Consider the following 2226-nt stretch of genomic DNA (forward strand, 5'->3'; position numbering starts at 1 on the left):
TAGATCCTATAAAGAAATCAAGATACAGAAAGCCAATAATAACATATTTTCTCTCAACCACTTAAGCAAAAATAAAAGCTGACTAAGTTACAATTGATTGATGGGTTACCAGAGAAGAGAGTAAGGTAGCCTAGAGTTAGCCTAGGAGGGCTGATGTTGTCAAAGCATCATATATGCATGCAGAGAAATGTTACAGCAAAACCCATTTAAATACACACTGATAAATATACACTGTTCATTACAACACTGAAAATGGGAAAGGTAAAAATGTGCAGTGTTGGTGTACTGGATCACCCTTGGATCCTGTTCACATTTCCCTGCACCTCACGCTGATGAAGAGCAGGCAAATGCAGCATCTGCAAGGAGACACCCCAGTGTCATTGAACTGAGAGTGATTTTCATGCTGGAGAGAACAGCAGCTATCTCCATCCCAGCTCCTGGTAACCATGAGCCTCACTGGTGTCTGGGCTTTTGCATGAATCCAGGAAGATGTTTTGGCAAGGTGATTGGCTAAATAATATGCTGTTCTCTCTGTGGATGTGTCTCAGGACTTGGCAGTAGGAGTCGAGTCAGTATAAACAAGTTCTCCCCAAAAATGATGCTTTTCTCACGTACATTCATCTTCATGGTCATCTTTTGTATGCAGTCTCTAGCTGCTTTGCTGCAAAATGGATTCATGGCCACTGTGCTGGGCAGGAAATGGCTACGGAGCCAGAGACTCCCTGAAGGTGACATGATTGTGGCTTGCCTCGCTGCCTCCAGGTTCTGTCTGCACGGAGTAGCCATCCTAAATAACTTCCTGGCTTTTGCTATGCTTTGGACCCTAAAGATTTATTTTTATGTTCTCTGGGACTTCATCAACACAGTCAATTTCTGGTTTACCACCTGGCTTGCCATCTTCTATTGTGTAAAGATCTCTTCATTCTCCCACCCCATCTTCTTCTGGATAAAATGGAGAATTTCTCGATCAGTGCCCAGATTATTGCTGGGATCCCTGATCATCGGTGGACTGTCAGCCATCTCCTCAGCCATTGGAAACACAATTGTCTTTCAGATGACTGCCCGTGAAAACTACACAGTTGCTCATAGAATGGTGGCATTCTATGTGTTTTATTTTCGCTGTCATGCAATGCTGATGTGGGTCATTCCACTCTTTCTGTTTCTGCTGTCCATCATCTCGCTCATGTTCTCACTGTACCGGCATCTGGAACAGATGAAGTACCACAGACCCAGGTCTCGTGATTACAGCACCCAGGCTCACACTATGGCTCTGAAGTCTCTTGCCTTCTTCCTCATCTTCTATACATCATATGTCCTGTTCCTTATGTTACATGTTTCACGAATCATAAATGCCTATGATTCCTGGCACTGGGCCTGGGAAGTGATTATCTACATGGGTATCTCACTGCATTCCACCGTTCTGATTCTAAGCAACCACAAGTTAAGAAAGGCTCTCAAGATAAAGTTCCCAGACCTTTGTCTTGCCAGATCAGAAGAAAAGGGCCGTGGTTAAAGAGTGGCTCTACTCTCAAAAATATCAGCATCAACAACCTGTTCTCTAATGACTAGTGCCTCCCATGGCAGGAACACATAAGGTTTGATGGCTCCCTCTCTCTGCTCAGTCTTCTCCACTCATCCCATGCCTCACTGTTTATTTTTCATTTTTACATTTCGACTTCTCTCTTTCTTGCTCCATCTGGTACTGTTACTTCTCTAGTCTGGGTCCCAAGTCACATTGGCCTCACCTGATGTTCTCATTTCCTCTCTCAGGGAGACTCTCAGAGTCTCTAAGCAATATTCTTCAAGTATTTAAAACAGTAGCTTGTCCTTCCTTATAAATACCTGTAGCCACTGTCAGCTGACTCTCTGAGCAATCTGAAGTCTGGTTTTGGTGCCATAGATTCCCCAACACTGTCCTTCTGGGGTACACCAGCCAAGCTCCTCACTCCAGCTCTGGTCTCCATTCAGTCTCTATGCTACAGATTCTGGCTACTGTCTGTGAGTCCGTCCCTTCCATCCCATGTTCTTTGGACACCAAAGAACAGGCACTTCCTAGCTCCTTCCACCTAATGTCTACTTTGCTTTCTCTGTCAGTCTCCAACATTCTCCTGTTGTTGTGCAACGCTGAAGACTAATTCCACCTCAGAGCTTTCTCAGCCTTATCTCGTACAAGGTGGAAGACTCGTGTGAGTTTTGTCCTGTTGTAGGTCCAAATGATGACATTAT

The 2226-nt window shown here is 44.5% G+C and overlaps 1 protein-coding gene across 1 annotated transcript; it reads left to right on the plus strand.

The window, feature by feature from the left end:
• The first annotated feature begins 523 nt into the window (after positions 1–523).
• LOC117704641 (taste receptor type 2 member 134-like) lies at positions 524–1513 on the plus strand. The gene has a single exon (XM_034496850.1). The coding sequence runs from the start codon at positions 596–598 to the stop codon at positions 1511–1513; it is 918 nt and encodes a 305-aa protein (XP_034352741.1). The 5' UTR covers positions 524–595.
• The last annotated feature ends 713 nt before the right edge of the window (positions 1514–2226 follow it).

Source organism: Arvicanthis niloticus, chromosome 2, assembly GCF_011762505.2.
Source record: "Arvicanthis niloticus isolate mArvNil1 chromosome 2, mArvNil1.pat.X, whole genome shotgun sequence".
NCBI classification, from domain to species: Eukaryota; Metazoa; Chordata; class Mammalia; order Rodentia; family Muridae; genus Arvicanthis; species Arvicanthis niloticus.